The sequence below is a fragment of the Formica exsecta genome, unplaced genomic scaffold, assembly GCF_003651465.1.
Source record: "Formica exsecta isolate Colony F162 unplaced genomic scaffold, ASM365146v1 scaffold365, whole genome shotgun sequence".
NCBI classification, from domain to species: Eukaryota; Metazoa; Arthropoda; class Insecta; order Hymenoptera; family Formicidae; genus Formica; species Formica exsecta.
The window spans coordinates 1,882,220-1,902,017 of record NW_021850897.1 but is presented as its reverse complement, the minus strand read 5'-3'; the positions used below and the strand labels follow the sequence as shown (position 1 = coordinate 1,902,017).

The following is a 19,798-nucleotide window of genomic DNA, read 5'->3' as shown; positions in this document are numbered from 1 at the left end:
CCAATAATGTGAATTCAAAATAAATCCAAGTAGCGATAATAAAGCTAACACACGAACCGTTGAACACTAATTGTCTAATGGCTTGTAATAATGAAAAGTGGATTCATTCTGTAAAAACAAGCCGGAAGTTATTACTTATATTTTATTGTATAGATTAATAAACTCATATCTGTTTGATTGCTAAAGTATAATTAAAAAGTGATCATAAAAATAAACGATAGACAAACAGATAAAAATAATTAACAGCAAACTTTGGTCGAATATATTGCAGAGAATAATGTGTGTTACTACATATTAGCAATAATATCAATTGTATATTTAATAAATTAAATAGATAATTATAAATGTTATAAACGCGGATAGTGCGATGTTTGCATGAATGTGTGCAAAATACTGCATTCGCATATACAATCGTAGATGTTGCAGGCCCACTTGGGAAATCAGCCGTTTCTCGTTGCGCTCTTGATAAATGTTACGCGAGGAAGCGGGTCCATGGATAATTGCGGTTCTTCTTGTTGCATAATGAAAAATCCAAATTACTCGATTGCACAATTACAAATGATCTTTGCATTCTTCCACTCTAACAACGGATAAAGGCATTAGTTCTGAAACACACATATACATCATAAGAATAAAAGTTTATATTTTCTTTTGAGAAACTGTGCTAAATATTTAATAATTAATTATATTAATTATATATAATATTTAACTATTTTATAAAAGATTTTGTTTTATTTATATTATTGTTTTATATTTTTTGGGGGTTCCAGAACTAAATAAAATAATATAAATAATTTACAACTAAATTTTGGATATATTAATCATGTAATTAATTTTACATATTAATAAAATAACTTCTATTAATTTTTGAAGAAATTGCTACATTCCATGTGAGAATAATGAAAGTAGAAACATTATATAGTATATTGCTTTGTTATAATGAGAAATCATTATATCACTCTAACAAAAATGAGCACTTTTTAAGTAAGATTTTATATCATGAATTTCTTCTTCAAAAATTCATAAATGTATACAAAATATCTTTAAATATGACTGCAATCATTTTAGTTTTGCTTTAAATATTTCGATAGTATAATTGCAAATCGATACCTTTTACCTTTTCCAGGAATTGCACCTCTTCCATTTCCATATACCTCCAAAATTTTACTATATAAAATTTATACACAGTTTATGGATATCGCTTGAGCGTTCGTAGAACTTCGATATAAAACCGATAATCGCCGATCCACGACATCACTACTAACGCTAAAGTATAAGTATAAAGGCGAGGTTTGGCCTTATACGAGAATTAAGTAGAAATAGTTGCAACACATTCTATCATAGGCAAATTAAGTAAACGATATAATGTATATTAAAATATCGTAGTAAATCAGATACTATCTTTTATGCAAGGGAACTAAGAATATTATCGGAATGGTTATCGCTGTCAATTTCACGGATCGTTGCGTATCCGCGATATGTATTCGCAATGAACGCTCTCGAAACACTTTCGTTACCGTTCGGTCAGCAGGTGCTATGAATTTTAAGTGGGCCTCCGTCTGCTAAGGTCATCCCGAGTGAATTTCGATAACACAGCATACATAGTTTCCGAATAATAATCACCGTTAATTATATTTGCGCATAATTGCCTCCATATAATTGCCTGCATATTGTGTTTATGAAACTGTCGTTAAAATGCGCTTTCCTTAAATCATAACTGTGTTTCAATACTATACTTCTAATAATCTGTACTTAAAGTTTAATTATAAATATCGATATATCGCACATGTGCAAAGCACACATTCTACCAAAAAAATTATGCAATGTGTGCTCTCTCTCTCTCTCTCTTTCTAAACTACTATTAATTAAATAATATAATAGAGATCTCGTAAAAAGGCTTTTAGACATACCTTTGATCTATAGAAACAAAATAAATTAGAAATGTTATTACTGGAATTCTTATTACTTGCTTATCCATAAAATTTTTCCCATCTGTATTTGTGTCATCTTTTTGAAATAGAATGCTTCTTTTCTTTTATTTTTTTCCCTCTTTCTTGTACTTGTATGCACACACGCATGCACACATACGCAACTCGCAAGGATCGTAATAGAAGTATATTACTGGAAGGTGAAAATTCTCTCTTAACTCGCAATATATTTTAACAAGAAAACCAAAGAAATACGATGTCATATTATATCGCCATACATACGCATTTAGTCGCTATTTATTTTGACGGTGACTTTTTTTTTATTGGAATCGATCTATTATAAGAATTCCGATAACGAACTGCAGGTCAAAGGGACCGACGTGAAAGCGTCGCCGGTAGCGGCGATGACAAAAGAAGTTGGGAGGGGGGAGATCGCACGCGGTCGCACGTTTCGGCGCTATTGATAATAGAAGAGTATATGTATCGTGCCCAGTGTGTGGAGTCTCCGAATTTCCACGCAGTCTTTCTCAGTCTCCAGTCGCAGTTACATCGTTGATGAACTCACAGGATCTGCACGTTACGAAAAGCGAAGCATTTCAAGAAGTATTATAATGTGCCCAAGGAAAAATACGCGTTCTGGATCTCGTGTTACGGTACGGTGGATAAAAAGTAAGTAAACAAATACAAATGTATACATCTGTAAATTGTAAACAGTGTGATTTGACAATAATTTGCTATATTATGTGCTCGCTTTATCACGGTAGAATTCAAAGTTAAGCAATTTACGAATTGATTATACGATACTCGATTTCAATATTCTCTTGTTACATGCCTTTTTACTGATTTTTCCAACGGTTGATTTTGCCAAAGTTGTCAAAGTTCTCTGGACCATGTTTTCGGAGATTTTGAAAACTTCCTTCGGACACGACGCACTCGCGAGAGAATCATTATCTTTACTATCTGTTTTTAAAGAAATATAATGTATTTAAAAGTACATATATATATATATATAAGTAGTAATTTTTTTCTTTTTTTTTAAGATAATCTCTAGACTATAATATTGTGGGAATAACTCTATCTGGGTGACTGTGTACTCCGATATAGATTGTCAATGCTAACAGTATTGAAAAATTATTCATATATATAGGGTGGTCCATAATTTCAGAATGAAATTTCAGAATGAAATTTTTTTATATGAGGCTTTCTTTTTGATAAATTCAACTTTAAATATTAGTTGAGTACGCGTGCACTTGACTAATATAAGACACCGTTGAGCGGATCTCGACAGACCACTATTTACTTTTCTGTTTACAGTGTCTAGTACGTACTTTAACATAAGATATGTAAATTAAAATGAGACACGATATTTTCTTTTAAAAAGTTTCTAAAAAAAATTTTTTTTAATTAAAAAAATGAGATTTAAAGATTTGATTCTGCAACTTCGACTTATTTTTTCATGAAGAATCAGCCACTTGTCGGTTGCATCACGAATTACGGACCACTCTATATACTTTTATTCATATAACGTTCAGTTACAACAGAAAACAGCTAAAATAGAGAAAAATCATATTCCTTGAGATTGACCAATCTGCTTTGAAAAAAATCTCACTCTTTGTGAAAGATTTTCTGCTTCCCTTTCTGTGTCATTTTTCTCCGATTTACTTTTTCCTGCGTATAAGAAATGAGATGTGTGCTAGAGCCATTGTCAACTATTCTATATGTTTTATGTACGACATTATGGGATAAAATAAAGTTAAGCTTACATTGAAAAAAGTGTTTTATCAAAGAAAATTAATGATACTCGCAAAAATTAATAAGATTTATAATATATTGGTGCGCAGGCGGATGGCAACATATGTCCGTAGATATAGAACTGAAATTACATTTGTTTTTTGTTTCTGGTATTTCGCACAGACTTCTATACATATATTATACCTAAACTGCTAACAGCGATGTGACAGGTGAAGCCAGGGCAGCCATTTACAATTGGGCAGAATATACATATATATAGGTAGAGTTAATACACACATTCTTACACTTGCTTACATATACACTATATACACTTCCAATCTGTCTAATTGTAAATGGCTACCCTTGTTTCACATGTTACCATATGAAACATATCCATTAGCAATCTAGGTATAATATATAGAAGTCTGTGGTATTTCGAGAATTATCAGTTGTCGATTTTTTCGTTATTTATTATTAATACGAATCTAATAATAATACACATAATAATTATTTTTCAGATATGCCTGATAAAATAGCTGATATTGTTAAAATCAAAGTAGAAGACAAATCATCATACCGATGCGTGATATGCGGCAACATATATCCGCGCCGTTTTAATGCCGAACGTCATTATAAACGATTTCACGAAACCACACAAGCGCGGAGATGTTGTGGTAAATAAATTTGTATTATCTATTATGTGTGTCGGACGCAACAAAAAATTATGAAATGTGTCAAAAGTATTTTTTCTCAGCTGCATATTAAAGTAGGAATAATGTGTGTGTGTGTGATATTCGGTTATTCGCGCGATTTATATATGCCATATATATGTATGTTTCGGAATAATTATAGACTACCTAAATACAATGGTGTTTCAATCGAAAAGTTATGTAAAATAAAAAAGTATAATATATTATTTTGATACCATTATAAATTGTATCAAAATAACGAATACTATGTTTATATTAATAGAACACAAAACACTATAAATTTTTGATATTAAAAAAAATTATATGTATATATATATATATTTTAATTATATTATCTTTTTACGTTGAATACCGTGATGGTCAATGTATGATGATGACAGATGATATGTGCAAATTAATTAAAATGTTTGCAGCAAATAAATCATGATACTTTTAAACTTCTGAATAATATTAATACGCACGAAGCATCACCGATGAGATAAATGCACTACGCATATTAATGTAGGCAATAATTTAATCATGCTATATATATTTTTAAATTATATGCTTGCAATAATGAAAATTTCTGATGTCAAAAGTATTTTTTCTCAGCTGCATATTAAAGTAGGAATAATGTGTGTGTGTGTGATATTCGGTTATTCGCGCGATTTATATATGCCATATATATGTATGTTTCGGAATAATTATAGACTACCTAAATACAATGGTGTTTCAATCGAAAAGTTATGTAAAATAAAAAAATATAATATATTATTTTGATACCATTATAAATTGTATCAAAATAACGAATACTATGTTTATATTAATAGAACACAAAACACTATAAATTTTTGATATTAAAAAAAATTATATGTATATATATATTTTTTAATTATATTATCTTTTTACGTTGAATACCGTGATGGTCAATGTATGATGATGACAGATGATATGTGCAAATTAATTAAAATGTTTGCAGCAAATAAATCATGATACTTTTAAACTTCTGAATAATATTAATACGCACGAAGCATCACCGATGAGATAAATGCACTACGCATATTAATGTAGGCAATAATTTAATCATGCTATATATATTTTTAAATTATATGCTTGCAATAATGAAAATTTCTGATGTTGGCGGCAAGACATGCAAAATTCATTTGGCGTTCAATGTGTTAATATAAAAATAGATTACATTATATATTTCTAATGAAAGATTGTTTAAAATTTATTATTACGACACGCAAAGTTTATAATAAATATTAATTGATTGTATAAATTTAAAATAGTGTGCATACAATGAGAGAGAAATTATTCTTTATTTATTAATTTTTACAACTACGATTTTTACTGGTTTTGTTTTTTGGTTTGTTATATACATAAGTGTTGCACATTATTCAAAATATCTCACATATACACATACACACACATATTTTTTAACCTTTTATTCCACATCAATTCAGTACCGATGAGATTAATAAGGTAAAAATCTTTTTTTTAGATGAAACATTTTACACAAAAAGTGATTATTATGATCACAAAAAAAATATGCATAATGAAAGGAAAAGATACGGAAGAGGATGGAAAGAAGAAACTCAATCTTCGGACTCTTCAACTGAATGTAATATAAACAAACATGGAGATTGCGTATTGGATGTTACACCAAAAACTTCGATTTCCGTCGGAATTGTCAAAGAAAGAATATCTGAAAAATGCGCGGATACAAATAGTGCTCATCACGCGCAGGATAATGCTAAAGATGCAGAATCAAATAACAAGGAAAAATCTAAAAATAATATGTGGCATCCACGGCAATCTGCCAAATCACCAAAGAAGATCTTTATTTATCGAATGCAACAGGAGACTAATGGAAGTCAGAACAGCGCACCATTGCGAAGTATTGAGAATTTTACAGGGAAGTCTCTTAATAAAACACACACAACAACGAAAAAAAACGCGTTTCAGAATGCCGTAAAAGTGAGTTCGGATGCTGATAAGGAAAATGTAATAATATACGACTGTACAGCTACATCGGTCCCAGATCTAATGCGTCTTATGAGAAGCACTATTGATTTTTAAGTTTTATAATTATTTTTTTATATGACCATTTTATACGACATATATAAAAATATATATGTAATATTTATGTAACATACACACGTGATATTTATATATTACATAAATATTACAAAAGAAAATATTTTTAATATTTTTTAAATATTTTGATTTAGAATATAAATAATGGTTTTATCTCTAGAGCATATATTTATATTTATATTATTTACAGAGAATAGAGAACATATAATCATACACACACATATCATTTTATTTTTTGATATATATTTTTTGAATACTTTCTTTTATAATAATAATGTTAATTATTTTTATTATTTATATGACGTACATATTTTTATTATTTATATGACGTACATATAGAAATATAAAACATATAAGAAAAAAAATTATTATATGGATATTAAAATTTTTATTTATTTATTTCGCGTACAAAGAGATAAAACTCAACATTTCTGGTCTAAGATATTTTCATATACTTTATTAAAGATAAAGTTCAATGTGATTAATGTCAATTAAATTGTTAAAAAATAAAAGTTTTTTGAATGTATTATAGATTATTGAATTTATTAAAGCAACGCCTTTTTTGCTAGCACGTCTGTACTCGCTAATAAACATATTTCGCCTACTTTATAATTAGATGCGCAGATTGAATTGTTTGTTTCATGGAAGATGTGACCACTACAAAGTTTTTAAAAATGCTCAGTGCCAACTATTTTATTGTTTTAATTCTTTTCAAGGAAATTACAATCAATTTATTTATATAGTTATATCCATAATCAGTTGTAATTACCCATTGTAATTTTTTCGTTTTGGAATCTGCTTTTAACCTCTTAGCTGCATATATATATATATGTATACATCTTGAGAGAAAGTAGCTTCTTATTTGATCGTCAATTTTACTGAATGCAAGAAACGACGAAGGAAGTTGGATGTTGGCACGAGATTGCGTTGTAGACAAAGGATTGAAATACTAGAGACTGCATCGTCTCTGCAGAGCTGCTCTCAACATGCAAGAAAATTAATGAGGCTGTTGCCATTTAACTGGCAATTGAAACGGCCATCGCATACAAGCTTAAGTTTCCAGAATCTCTTCTCTGACAAAACATCATCTTTACCGACACTATCCTCTTTTGACTCTACACTTTAAACTCTATTACTGTACAATAGAATAACAATAAGTCATTTCTCACCATATTCTTCCTTTCATTTCTAAGTAGCTTTTTCAAACAATAAAACTTTACCGGAAGTATCCCAGAAGGGATGGATTAGGATAAGCCCAATCTGCAATTTTTTCTGAAATACGTTACCTGTTCCTAGAATCCCGATTATTGGACTCTCTTATAAAAACAAGCCATTAAACTGGCATAACAGTTTAAAATTAAATGGTTTATTAGCTGATTATATAATAATAATTAAAGTGTATTTTAAATCCCGTTTTATATTTACTTAAGATAATAATTTATCTTTTGGTCGCGTGTGCAGACGACTTTCTTGTGTAACAGATTGCAATTCGATACGTGCAATTTACTCGGAGGTAAGTCATTCGTGCCTCCGCGGGAGACACTATATAATGGAATAGCGTGCATAGTCTCATTGGCGAATACGTCGCTTCCGAAATCACGCTGCGAACGGTGCCGGGATATTGCGTTTGCAATTTGCCATGCAAGTATGTTATATGTTATTGGAAGCGACGGGCGGTATCTTCGATTTGATCGCCGGACGCAAAGCGCGGTGATGCCAATTTCTGTTCACGGCCAGTTAACATTTGGCATTCTGCAAGTAATCACGGCGCAATAAATCCGCGCGTGCTAGATCCGCAGCCATCGCGAGAACGTTACAAATTAATTCGTAATCCTGCAGAGGCACCGTCCGACAACGTTCGCAATCATCGTACGTGCATGCGCGCATCAAACTCTCCTCCTCCTCCATCCCTCTCTCCCTTGAAAATTGCATTCATCAAAACATTAGTGCGGCCGCTGTTGAATCGTCAAACGATTCACAACTGCAAACGTTAACATCGAATTTCCCGTGTAATGGTAACCGGAAAAACGAAAAATATAAAACGCATGCTCTATTTCATGTGCGATAAAACTAGTAGTGCGATGATCTTTTGAATGAATAATTTAAATGATTTATATATAATTTTTGAATTCTAATAAAAATTTAGTTGATATTAAATATAATTATATAAATAAGATATTAAATATAATTCTTCTCTGTTATTTTGTGCAATCTATATAACTATCGTGGTGATAATGAAAGAAATAAACACTTAATATATTTTATTATTAATATTTTTTAGAAGTTTAAAGGCATCATGATTTTTATTTGTTGCAAGCATTTTAATTAGTTTGAATGTCGCCATCACGGCGCGATAAAAAAATCAAATATCGGTCAACAATGTCTGCATTTAAATGTTAAGGAACAAACTGCGAACCTGGCTAAGAACAAAACAAACAAGTTACAAGTATCGCGAGTCTAATTGCCACGTATTTCGCGAGCTCTCTTCTCTTTTCTTACCTCTTTCCATTCCGACAGAGACAAGTTTATTCAAATGGCTCGTAACAATTATTTACTCATTCCATTGTATCATCATTTATCTTAGAATTTTGATGCAATATAAATTTGTTGTCTAGAGTTCAACAACTACAATAATATTGTCAGATATTTCCGAAGGAAAACAGATCTCACACATTAGCTTCCATATAGCAATAGTGGACCTTGAAACGCATTTTGGAGAGGTTCTCTGGAAGAGAGAGATTGGTAAGCCTCGCTAAGCTCGTGAACGTTTGCCGGACGCCGATAATAGGATTACCATAGAGAACTGTTTACCGAGGTTGCTATAGCCGTGCTACCCCACGGTTAATTGTTTTTACCGCTTGTACTTAACTATGTGGCTCAATTAATCTCATATCTTTACGCGATAATTGTAATCACGCGATATGGCCATCGATGACGATAATATATAATTAAAATTGTGATTTAAAATGATCGTGGCACTTTAATCGCGCTAGAAGGTCGTTTTTAAAATTTCATTCGACAGATATTTTATTTGGATGTAGTATATTTATTGTAAAATAATAATTATTAATTAAACAATTATATATATAATATAACAGGGATTACAATTTTGAAATATCTTATTCTCTAACGCAGTCATGCAAATATAATTAAAGTAGAAAACGTTTAAATACCTTGCGCTCAAGTTTGGAGGGTTCTTGGAACGAAAATTTGAAATTTGCTAATACTTCGTTCCAAGAACGTTCCAAACTTCAACGAGGTGTTTAGATCATTTCGCATACCTTATCATTATACTTTCGCATTTCTGCGGATGAGATATTCCGCATTCCAGTAAACTTTTGCTTCCGGTAAAGGAGAGAGGGCCATAGAAGCCATATCGTTTCATTATTCGTTTTATGTTATTTGTTCGTGCAAGAGGGTGGTTTGGGCAAAACGATTGGGTAAAAAGGGCAGCGCGCTTATGGATCGTTAGAGGCGAACGTGCTGCAGTAAACGAGAAGCGTTTGTGCAATTTCGCGCGTGATTGTGTATATCGATACACTGCGTGCGCGGATTTGTCCTCGTGCATATACGTAGATTTGTCCACGTTATCTGACACCCGAACACTTTGGATAACGACGTGCTAGTTTTAAACGATCGAGCAACCGTGCTTTGTTAATGGCACGATTCGATCACAAAAGTGGGAAACACAAGAAAACGTGATTTATAAATATAGTATTACACACCTTGCTTGAGAGCGACGGTTGACATCAAGTGTTTGGAGCAGTAAATCTGTTTTCCTTTCGTAGAAAGGTGCTATAAATCCCCCCGGCATCTCGTCAAAGGCGAGAACGAGGTAGTAAAAGCGAGTGAGAAGAAAGTAAGAGCGCATGGGAGAGGGAGAAGCGAATATATATTCCACAAATCGTCATGACATATTACGCACAGCAGCATACGTGAAAAATAACTTGTGTCAGTTGCATTCAAACAAATACAAAACCCTGAATATGGCATGTTAAAGTGCTAATATTAAATTTTACCGGACGACTGAAGATGAACTTTTAAAGGTTCGATGCTACAAATTTTGGACCATTTGATTGACAATTAAAACCAAAGAGGCAAAGATTTCTTTGCTCTGATTAATTAATCAAATTTTTCGAAACTTTTATAGCGTCAAACTTTTTTAGCGATTATCGCGTTAATTTACGGTCCAAGTGTTAGATAAAATTCATTCAAGTAAAGAGATATACTCGAGAAATAGCGGAGATAAATCAATGACATAAAATAAAATAGAAAATCGCTTGTAAAACGAAATAATTTTTTATAACATTTACATAAATTGTCATACGTTGTATCAAAGTTCTCTCACAAAATTTTATAAATTATATAAACATATAACGACATACATATACACGCATGTAAAAAAATAATATAAATTATATATTTTTTCTATTGATTTTACTAAATATCGTTATTTTTAATTTACCACAATGATTTTTTACTTATATGTAAATCTTTATATCCACTTATGTAATTAACATATAATTTTTAAAAAAATTTGATTGTGGAGTGTACACATATTAACAATCACAAACGTCCATGATATCGTTTTGTCAAAGATATTTTTCTTATATCCAATGAATAATTTGTACAAGAGCAAAAACCACCCACTTTAAAATTATTATGCATATTTTATATGTAGAATGTAATTTTTTTTTTTGATAATTTTGAGGTGAAATTTTCTTATCGTGTAACGATAACATACGCGTTCAATGTTACTTCCTGTCGGAAATTTAGGAGCTTTAAAAGTATATTTTTTATCCCATATGGTGATATCTATAATATTGTGAGAGCCTTACCTGCTGTTAATAAGAAAGAAACGTTGATATCCCACAACAGGATGACCTGTTTTATCGCAATTCTCTTTAGTTATTGAAGAAATTTGAAGATAATTGTTTATTTTTATGAGACACTATACAGAATTTTGTCATATTGAACAGATATAATTGGATACAGATCAAATGTGTATTATGTTTGCAATATTAAATTCTTTTTTATGTTTTGAATAAATAAATGTTTCAGGAAAAAAAAACAAATATTTGATATGTATTTTATTTTTTTTTTTTTGATATACTTGACATAGTATTACTAACAATATTTTTCGCAATTAATTAAAAATAATCGAAATACTACATTATTTAGGACGGATTGATATAAATTGATATTTTAATATCAATATTGGGCGCGATAAAATTTTCTTGATTAACTACCGCGCTTAATACACTTAACTTCGATCAACAATCACACGTCACGCCAACAAGAATGCATCTCTGTGACAATTCCCGCGTCGACAATCTTACGCGCGGTCACGCGTAAACTCGAATATGCGTTTTTGCATAATGCAAGATTTCCCAGAATTTTCGAATCAAATAGCGGTAGTTTGCGGCGCCGGTGGTGGCGTCAACGGCGTCCAAGCGTTCGGCTGCTCGCCGGCAATCTCCGTGTCTTGTCGATGATGATTGTGATGATGAAGATGATGAGGAGGGTGACGGTCGACGACCGCTGTTAGATATCTTCTTTCATCGTCCGGTTGCACCTCGTTCAAAGCATCCGCAGTTTGCTCGGGGTAACCCATCGGAATATGAGACTGCTCCTTAGGTGGGCTATCGTACTCCACACTGACCGGGGAAGAGGTTTCCCCCTGCGGTAGAGCCTGCAAGTGCAACATTTGCGCTTGGGAATGATGCTGCGGGTGCTGATGATGATGAGGATGATGACGGTGTTGATCAGGAGTGGTCGATTGCACCGGCGAGGCATGATGGTACTCATGGACGTATTCGCTCGCGTCCGATGGAGCGACGGGTTCTCCGCTCTGCGGGTGCAGACCATGATGCAGTCCCGGGTGCGAAACGGAACCGTACGGGGACATCTGATGATGCAGGTGGAGATTTAAGTTTAGATAGGATTGCTGTTGCTGCTGATGCTGTGGCTGCTGCTGTTCCAACGCGGTGGGATGAATCCAGGAGTCGGTACAGTGCCCGCCGTGTTGTTCCTGGGACGGTACGTACAGGGTGCATCCGGTCACGGTCGTGGTGGATGCGGTACCGACCACGGGTCTGCCGAGGACTGTGTGCGCCGACGACGTCGGCGACGGCGATGGGGATGTTGACCATTCTTGCGACGCGGCTGATGGTAAGCACGAAGAATTGAGGTTCTGCAATGGTTCCGGGCTGCGAGGCGACCAAGCCGGTGCTGTCACGTAAGCCGTGGAATGCAAAAGAGGCATCGGCGTGTATGAGTCCGCGTGTTGTTCTGTACATAAGTAATAATTGAGAGTTTTTCTGAAAAATTTCTTTTGAAAAAATATATATTACATATCTTTTTATAATATTATATATATATATTAGTATATGTGTGCTTTTGGTTTTAACAGATTTTAAAAATTAATATTTGAAAAGTAGACATAATTCATGTAATTTTATGGTTATATAGATAGAGATTTTTGAAAATTAATTGAAGGATTTTTTCAAGGATTGAGATTAAGATTAAAAGAATTAATTTTATCCGATTAAAAGAAACAATGAAATAATTTTACGTACCATCTTGGACATATTTGTGTCTCAAGGTATAAGGAGCTGCTCTGCAAGTGCTTCTGTGTCCAGAGGTGGTGACCGTGCACGAATTGGAAAAGTGATTGCTAACGCAAGCCGAAACTTGATTTTGCGCGACGGCTATTGCCGATGCAGTATTGTATTCGTATCCCATTGTGGGTTGCGGTAAAAACAATGCACCCGCATCTGCAAAATAATATTATCTTATTAAAAATGCTTGATTCAATTTCGATTCCTCGCCCGATATTCTGTTTTTATTCATGTACACGTATATAATTATACATAATAGATTAACTTGCATTGAGGATAAGTTTGTGAATCGGCGGGCCTCTCTTTAGCATCGAGGAATGCCTTCGCGAAAGGATTGTACTTGATCTTTAGACTCGTTACTTCCTCGTTCTGATACGCTGTCACTGCGATGAATTGCGTTTCAGGGAAACGATACGTAAGAACCTACACGAACGATGACGTCATTATTTGCATCCGTGTAAATAAAATGATTAAACACTAAATCACATTAAAAATAAAGATATAAATATATAATTCAAAGAAAAAAAAAATAACGAGGAAAGAGAAAAGAAAGACGTACCGTTCTCTGTTCCTCAGCACCCACTCGGACCAGATGAACACGTGGCTCGTACTTGTGCAATGAGTTCAGCATAATCTGTCCATTACCATTCGACTTATTTGTTAGCTTGACTTTGGCGAACGATACTGCCTCCTTCATCCAATGTGCACCGAAATTCGGGCTCTCCGGATGTATGTAAATTGGATTAGGCGGGGCCACTTCGGCTTTTCCTCCTGGTACCCACTCGCCGTTGACATACTTCCACCTGGTATTATATAATTTTATTAAAACAGTTTTTTTTTTTTTTTATTTACGTGATTTATATAAACGTGTGACAGAAAACGGAATGCATGTACTCTCCCTCAAAATATGAGATTATTAGATTTTACTTATATTTGTCTTGTGTGAAAAAAATAGAAAAGGAAAAATCGCGTAAGTCGATTTGGCGAAAAAGATTCGCGATCAACAGAAAATATCTCTTGTATTTTTTTCAATCGTCTTCTGAGATTGTTTTGCGAAAGCTATTATGAGCTCTCGAATGCCCCTCAGTTCGTTCAACACCGATGACGAATCGCCGACGAGTTAAAAATAACGCTCTAACAAGTTTAGAATCGACTTTAGCGACGTTACGTGATGCTTGAACGAAAAGGGTACGATAATTACGACCTGTTAGTGTCCTTCGCGCCCCCTCCCCCTTTCTTCTGTTCGCGAGATAAATCAACGCAAATCGGTAACGCGCTCATCCGTTGCCTACGCAACATTTCGATGCTATGCGCTTTCTATTCTGCTCTGAGCATAACTTTACAATTTGCACAATTTCAGCCTCTTACTATTACTTGTACTTAAAGGATGGTTAATTAAACCTCGATCGGGGCGAATAGCGGATCATTCAAGATCTAAACTGTGAAATTGATAACAGACGTAGTATAAAACATAATATGTTTGAAAACAATTTGAAACAAATACTTTTGCGTATTTAACAAGATTAGAATAAAAATATTGTATGCATCTTATAAATATATTTCTCTTTGTTTAACCATTTTAATTAAAGAGAAAAAGGAAGATAGAGAAATTTATGTAAAATAACAGTGTACAATAATATTGAAGTTATTTATCCTATATAAAGGGTGTGTAGAGATTTTATAATAATGCTATGTGTCAAAATTTTTTTGATGCATATTTATTCAATTGTTACGGTATTTACTTAATTTTTTTTACGTTGTTGCTATAACTTTTATGTGTGTGTGGGACATCTGTTTTTTACAAAATCGCACATTCTATAGATATATATTGCACGAAAAATTTTAATGCTTGACGTTTAAAAAAAAGACTAAGTTCCTTAATTTTCGACAAAAATTAAATATAGATGTTGCTATTTTCCTGAGTGGAGGATACATTTGCCGAATAAATAATCAGATTATTTCGTTACCTGTGCGGATCGATTTGAACGAATTCCAGTAGCAGCGTGTACATAGCCGCCGGTTCCAAGCCACGTGCAACGACCTTCACCACCGGAAACATCCTCCTACGGACGAAAGTGACATATCAGGAACATCATTGCATGTGACACCGATCGTAAAGAACCCGGAGATTCAGAGGTACGCGCGAGAGACCGATGTCGACGACGAGATTCACGGCGCGGATCAAAAGATGACCGCCTTGCAGACAGTGTGTCTTCGGCGCATTTACAAGCCGCGTATTAATAAAAGCGATTACGGTTTGTCGACTGCGGATGTGCAGGTAAAGTGCTCGCTCGCAGGCATCAGCTCGACAAGAGAACGTTTTACAAGAGGATCGTAAGCATCGTAAAGTTTTATTGCCGACGGCTCGCATCTTCTCACAATAATCCCAGAGAACTCTGTTCTTTCCATGGATTGAATCTTTATCATTTATTTCAGTATCCTAACTATATGCATTATCTACTATTATTTATTTTTTTGCAATGAGTGACACATGGGTATCCAGATATATGGGACGTTTTTTTCGAAAATGTTTCACGACAAGTTCAAACAAATTGCAATCAACGTTCTAATTTCCTTTCACTATCATTTAAAAAAACCTGCTGTTATCATTTGAAGAAAACTATTATTATTGACTTTTCGGTGCCACATGTTGAAAGGAACGTAGGAGAAAGGAAGAGGAGAAACGCAAACTGTTTAAAATTCACTACGTAACATTTTAAAGCCATGGTTTCAATATTTTATGTTTTGTTTGTTGTTTTGCAATGTGTGTACTGCTGTCAAAATTTCCATCTGATTGAATGAAGAACGTTGAATGTCGCAGTATTAACATATTTCTTTTTGGATGTAACATTACTTTTTCGGAGTAAAAATTAAATGACAAGAGACAGCCATTTGATAGTAAAATAATCAATTTATTTTGTTCTGTTTAAGGTATTTTCTTGTATTATAAAGATAAAATGAGAAACTAGTAAAGTATTAACTAAACTAAGAAAACATTAAAAGAGAAATTATATCTCTCAATTTCAAATTGCGAATCTCCGACTTTGCATTCTAGCTAATGTTATTTTTGTTTCCAGCAAACATAAATATTTCGGTGTGATATCGATATCATCATAAATAAAAAAACTAATGATTTTTATTCGAGTCTTAAAATAAACAAAAATCTTAAGATCCTCTCTTGGAATCCTCAAACGTTCGTCAATCATATCATCGCGACATATGAACATGATAAAAAAGTCACAATTATAGTGATACGTGTCAAAACTAATCTTGCCTTCAAGCTCAAATAATGTTTATTAACCTTCCAATTAACACATATGTGTGTATGTATGCGTGTTTATATGTGTACCTTCCGTTTTTCGTGACGATCATCTCGTTCGTGATGCACTGGAATCTGGTCCAGAGCTCCCGATCCTCCAACGACAAGGACAGCGGCAATCCTTGATTCCCCGTGATCGCGGCAGGAGGCCCGAGACCCTGCCTCGCGATCGCACCCCGCTCTTCGCGATCCTCTCGATTCTCCTCAGGACTCGTCCGGCTCTGTCTTCCGCCGCGTTCCCGCTCGCGATTTCGCTCCTGCTCGCGTTCCCTCTCACGCTCCCGATCGCGCTCGTGACACGAGGAACGCGTCGGGGAACCAGGTGTTCGTGGAGCGCTTGCCGATTGCATCTTCAGCGTTCTCGGATACGTCTCGCGCCTCGCGTCTTCCGCTCTCTTCCGTTCAAATTTAGAAAATTCGATTCGAAACGATTCGATTCTGAACGACAATATGTACTCGAGGAATAAACGAGAATCACGATATAATGTGTTTTCTAAATAAAAAGACGGCAATGAGGATGAGAATCTGGATTATTTTTCTCGTCGATGTCGCGATCGATTCGCGATGTCCCGCGAGAAAAACGGACGCGATCTCACGGGGGGGAGCAAGGGGGGAGAGTTGGCGAAAGGGGACGGAAAATCGTCGTTCGTCGCGGCACCTCAGACGTTTCCGTCAACGGCCGAGGATAGCCGTATCCGCGAGAAGTCGCGCCGCGTGACCGTAGGCTCGTAACACTTGGGCGCGATATTTCACACTAGCCGGCGAAGACTCGCCGAGGACTGACCGGCAGTATATCTGCCTCTCTGTCCTCACTTCGCGTCCTTTCTTTCTCCGTTTCTCGACAGTCGCTGAGAGTAGGCACCGGACCGAGTCGCGTTCGCGTTTGCCGGGTGCTAATTACTCGCTAAATTAGAAGCTCACGGGTGCAGCATGGCGGTTACCATGTCGGTGTCCATTGGTCGAAGACAGTTCGACCGGTCGTCCGGTCGTTGTGAGGGAGAGTGCCGCCTTCGGCGGCTTTCTTTGACCAATGGTTGAACGAGTCGATTCGACGAATCCGCCACGGTTGGTGAGTCCGATGGTGAACGAGACGTTCGCCAGTCCGCCCACGTGCTGGTCGGCAGGTTTTCTCGATTAGTCCTCGCGGACGACGTACGCGGATCCGCACGTGATGGTTCCCAGGACCAGAATCGCGCCGCGATTGCCACTTTGATCGACGCTTTTGATGCGATCGATCGGATCGGATCGGATTTGCTCTTGATCGAAAATGAACGTCCGCGACCGATGCCGAGGAACTCGTCTGTCAAGGTCGCGAGGAAGTGCTCCTCCTCGCGCGGATCCCGAAGACGCGCGGCCGCGATACCGGATCGAGTCGCGGCGACATGTCACCTTCTCGAGTTAATATTTGCGTCTGTTGCGCTCAGGAAAGTATGCGACATGTATTTGTTCCTCGTGAGATAAGTGCTGATCTTGTTGCCGAGGTATAACGGATCTCGGTGTAGCCGCCAAAAACTCGAGAAATCGATTTTCTCTTTTAGAGTGGTGTTAATCTGCAATTTCTATCTAAATATTTATGTTTGATCTGGATTATTCAACCAAAAAATAAAGCACAATCAAAAGTACATTTTTTTTTTATTTTGCAATAAATGAAAACTTTGATTCTCCAACATTTGCTTAGAAAAATAGAGATTTCATTATTGTATTTTATATCTAATTACACCCAATTTTTTTCTACAACTCTTTCTTGCAATTTAGATATAGCAAAATATCAGAAATTTTAAATATTTTAAAAAATCTCGGTAATTATTTAGAATGTGCATCGTTTCTCGGCTTTAACTCAAAGAAGAGATCGTTCTAAGGAATCGGTAATTTTGATATTTGTCGATTATGAAAATGAAACTCTCCTCGTCTATCACGGGAGGAACGGTCGGAAAGATAGAATCGTGTTGGTTGTCTGGAGTCAAATGACAAAAATCAACAGAGCGCCGTTCAACCGGCTGCACGACGCATCGCGAGTAGATATTTGAGCAGGACCGTTTCTTGTTTGCCATCGTGCACACGGTTTCGGACAGCAATCGACGGACGCGAGACGGCCATAACCCTATTGGTTATTTGTGCTAACAATTTCGTGCGGAAAGCACGGAGTCGCGATCGTCCTGTTGCTGCGACATCGCCGGAGGCCGAGTTGAGCCATCTTTATTGAACGAAGGTGGTCCGAGGTTGCCAAAGGTAATTACAATTTTCAGCGCGATTGGATCCGTCATTATTTGCAAAAAAAGAAAAAACGTCGGTCCTTGGGCCATAAAGTGCACGATGACATCAACCGGGCGAGATCTTTTTGAAAGTGTGCAGTCGAAAATGAAAGTGTCGGGTGTATCCTTATGGAAAGCATCTGATAACTGTGGTAGTTACAAAAAAAGAACTGTAGGTTATATAATCTTCATTTAATAACGTCATTGAATGCAAGTTTTATTATATTAGAAACAAGGACGAGTAATGAATTTTTCCATATTTATGAAGCTAAAAGCTAATTTTTTGCGTGAGATGTTATATTTCTTTTCATTTATATTTAATTATCATAATTTTTTTACTTGCAATTTGTATAAATATATTTAATGTTCTATCTTTGTTCAAAATCTAATTTTTCTTTATATTTAAAATTATACTGTTTTTGTTTTATCAAAGACTTTTTTTTTAATCTCTAATATAATATATTGCAATTAGAATGTGCATCCCGTCTCAATTCTTTGCGATTGCCATATGATTTGAAAATTGAGATATTTCCTCAAGAGTAGATTCACATCTCCGTCCAATCCGCTGCACGGTGGCTGTCATAAAAATTTTTACCTTAGACAACTTCTATATACGCAGCCTGCAACACTGCAGAGGCGTAGTTTACGATACAGGTATTTTTGATTATTGCTACCTGCCGCTAGGTAGTCTCTGGATACAAGTCGGAAGGTCTCTTTTTCTCATCGACAACTCGTTTATCGCGTTTGAGAGACGCCGCCGTGGTTACGATCGCTTTGATAAACCGTGCCGAACTCGCCTTTCCTTTTGTATTCGTCTATTTACAGACTGTACTACTCAGCGAACATTCTAAGCGGAAGTTGTGCACCTCGAACGTCAAGAACGGCGGCGTTTATCGGCAAGGAGATATCATCATCTTTTACAAAGATCTCAATTTATGATGTTTTCCTTGAGTTTTGTCAGTTAAAAAATCATCGGTCAATTTATAATATTTATAATATATTTAAAAATCAATGATAAGATGTAATGCACGGAATTTTTAAAAATTTGTGACAATTAAAATTATTTATTATGTGTTATCGCGAATTAATTTATTTAAGATACTGTAAACTCGTACGAAAAATAAGAGGGCAATTTAAAAACAAGAATGAGAGAGAATTT

The 19,798-nt window shown here is 35.1% G+C and overlaps 2 protein-coding genes across 2 annotated transcripts; one reads left to right on the top strand and one right to left on the bottom strand.

Moving 5' to 3' along the window:
• Positions 1-2,374: 2,374 nt before the first annotated feature.
• On the top strand, positions 2,375-6,484 carry LOC115239199. Its single transcript, XM_029813581.1, has 3 exons — positions 2,375-2,597; positions 4,178-4,333; positions 5,853-6,484. Exons 1-3 carry the CDS (start codon positions 2,540-2,542, stop codon positions 6,428-6,430), a joined length of 792 nt encoding a protein of 263 aa, XP_029669441.1. The 5' UTR covers positions 2,375-2,539; the 3' UTR covers positions 6,431-6,484.
• A 4,773-nt stretch (positions 6,485-11,257) lies between these two features.
• LOC115239164 (T-box transcription factor T-like) lies at positions 11,258-16,737 on the bottom strand. The gene is made up of 6 exons (XM_029813531.1): positions 16,418-16,737; positions 15,036-15,131; positions 13,628-13,871; positions 13,338-13,491; positions 13,027-13,224; positions 11,258-12,739 (listed from the first exon to the last, which is right to left on the bottom strand). The coding sequence occupies exons 1-6, from the start codon at positions 16,735-16,737 to the stop codon at positions 11,853-11,855; spliced, it is 1,899 nt and encodes a 632-aa protein (XP_029669391.1). The 3' UTR covers positions 11,258-11,852.
• Between the last annotated feature and the right edge of the window lie 3,061 nt (positions 16,738-19,798).

Coding starts and splice junctions, on each gene's coding strand:
- LOC115239164 (XM_029813531.1), bottom strand. CDS start 16,737: ATGCAATCGGCAAGCGCTCCACGAACACCTGGTTCCCCGACGCGTTCC. Junction 15,132..16,417: donor ATCGTCACGAAAAACGGAAG/GTACACATATAA, acceptor TTTCGTCCGTAG/GAGGATGTTTCCGGTGGTGA. Junction 13,492..13,627: donor GTGCTGAGGAACAGAGAACG/GTACGTCTTTCT, acceptor TCGTTCGTGTAG/GTTCTTACGTATCGTTTCCC.
- LOC115239199 (XM_029813581.1), top strand. CDS start 2,540: ATGTGCCCAAGGAAAAATACGCGTTCTGGATCTCGTGTTACGGTACGG. Junction 2,598..4,177: donor TACGGTACGGTGGATAAAAA/GTAAGTAAACAA, acceptor ATTATTTTTCAG/ATATGCCTGATAAAATAGCT. Junction 4,334..5,852: donor ACAAGCGCGGAGATGTTGTG/GTAAATAAATTT, acceptor TCTTTTTTTTAG/ATGAAACATTTTACACAAAA.